At 47.7% G+C, this 1,193-nt stretch overlaps 1 protein-coding gene across 1 annotated transcript; it reads right to left on the reverse strand.

Moving 5' to 3' along the window:
* Positions 1-34: 34 nt before the first annotated feature.
* EMH_0042850 (uncharacterized protein) lies at positions 35-460 on the reverse strand (the record flags this gene model as incomplete). Its single annotated transcript, XM_013495779.1, has 1 exon — positions 35-460. The coding sequence occupies one exon, from the start codon at positions 458-460 to the stop codon at positions 35-37; it is 426 nt and encodes a 141-aa protein (XP_013351233.1).
* Between the last annotated feature and the right edge of the window lie 733 nt (positions 461-1,193).

Consider the following 1,193-nt stretch of genomic DNA (forward strand, 5'->3'; position numbering starts at 1 on the left):
TGCTGCTGCTGCTGCAGCACGAGCGGCAGAGTTCTTAATCAGTGGCCATGCTGTCTGCTGCTGGTTGCTGCTTTTCTTTTTCTTTTTCTTCGTTCTCGGTTTGAGCTGTGCTGCTGCTGCTGTCCTTATTGCTGCTGCTGCTGCTGCTGCTGCCGCTGCTGCTGCTGCTGGGTACCTCCACTTTCTCGTCCACAACACAGCTGCTGCTGCTGCTGCTGTCCTTATTGCTGCTGCTGCTGCTGCTGCTGTCCTCGCTGCTGCTGCTGCTGCTGCTGCTGTTATCCGTATCGCCGCTGCTACTGTCGGTAGTGCCGCTGTTACTGCTGCTGCTGCTGCTGCTGCTGCTGCTATCCATGTTGCTGCTGCTGCTGCTGCTATCCACGCTGCTGCTGCTGCCATCCGTATTGCTGCTGCTGCTGCTGCTGCCATCCATATTGCTGCTGCTGCTGCTGCTATCCATATTGCTGCTGCTGCTGCTGCTGCTGCTGCTGCTGGCATCCGTATTGCTGCTGCAGCTATCCGCATTGCTGCTGCTGCTGCTGCTGCTGCTGCTGCTGCTGCTGCTGCTGGTTGCTGCTGGTGACTTAAACTGATTAGAATAGATAGAGAAGAGCTCTGCTGCAGTGGTTGCTGTTTCTGGGGTTTTGTCTTCGCGTAGCCGCAGAAAACGAGGGAAACGTAAACTAACTCCCTAAAAAAAAATAAATATAAATATATTTGTTTTTTATTTATTTATTTTGTTTTTGTTTTATTTTGTTTTGTTTTGTTTTATTTTATTTTGTTTTATTTTGTTTTGTTTTATTTTGTTTTGTTTTATTTTATTAGGGTTTAGGGTTTATCTTTTTGTCAGGGGTTTGGTGTCTGTACAATTGAGGGTTTAGGGTTTAGGGTTTACAGCAACTCTTTCTGTCTGCGTTTTTGTGTGTCTAGGGTTTAGGGTTTAGGGTTTAGGGTTTACTCTTGCATCGGGGGTTTGGTGTCTGGCTGCAGTGTGTACCGTTTCTAGGATTTACGGTTTAGGGTTTAGGGTTTATGAGGGTTTAGGGTTTAGGGTTTATGAGGGTTTAGGGTTTAGGGTTTATGAGGGTTTAGGGTTTAGGGTTTACTCGTGCATCGGCGGTTCGGTGTCTGGCTGCAGTGTGTACCGTTTCTAGGGTTTAGGGTTTAGGGTTTATGAGGGTTTAGGGTTTAGG

This window comes from Eimeria mitis, genomic scaffold (genome assembly GCF_000499745.2).
Source record: "Eimeria mitis Houghton genomic scaffold, Emh_scaff1748, whole genome shotgun sequence".
Taxonomy (NCBI): domain Eukaryota; phylum Apicomplexa; class Conoidasida; order Eucoccidiorida; family Eimeriidae; genus Eimeria; species Eimeria mitis.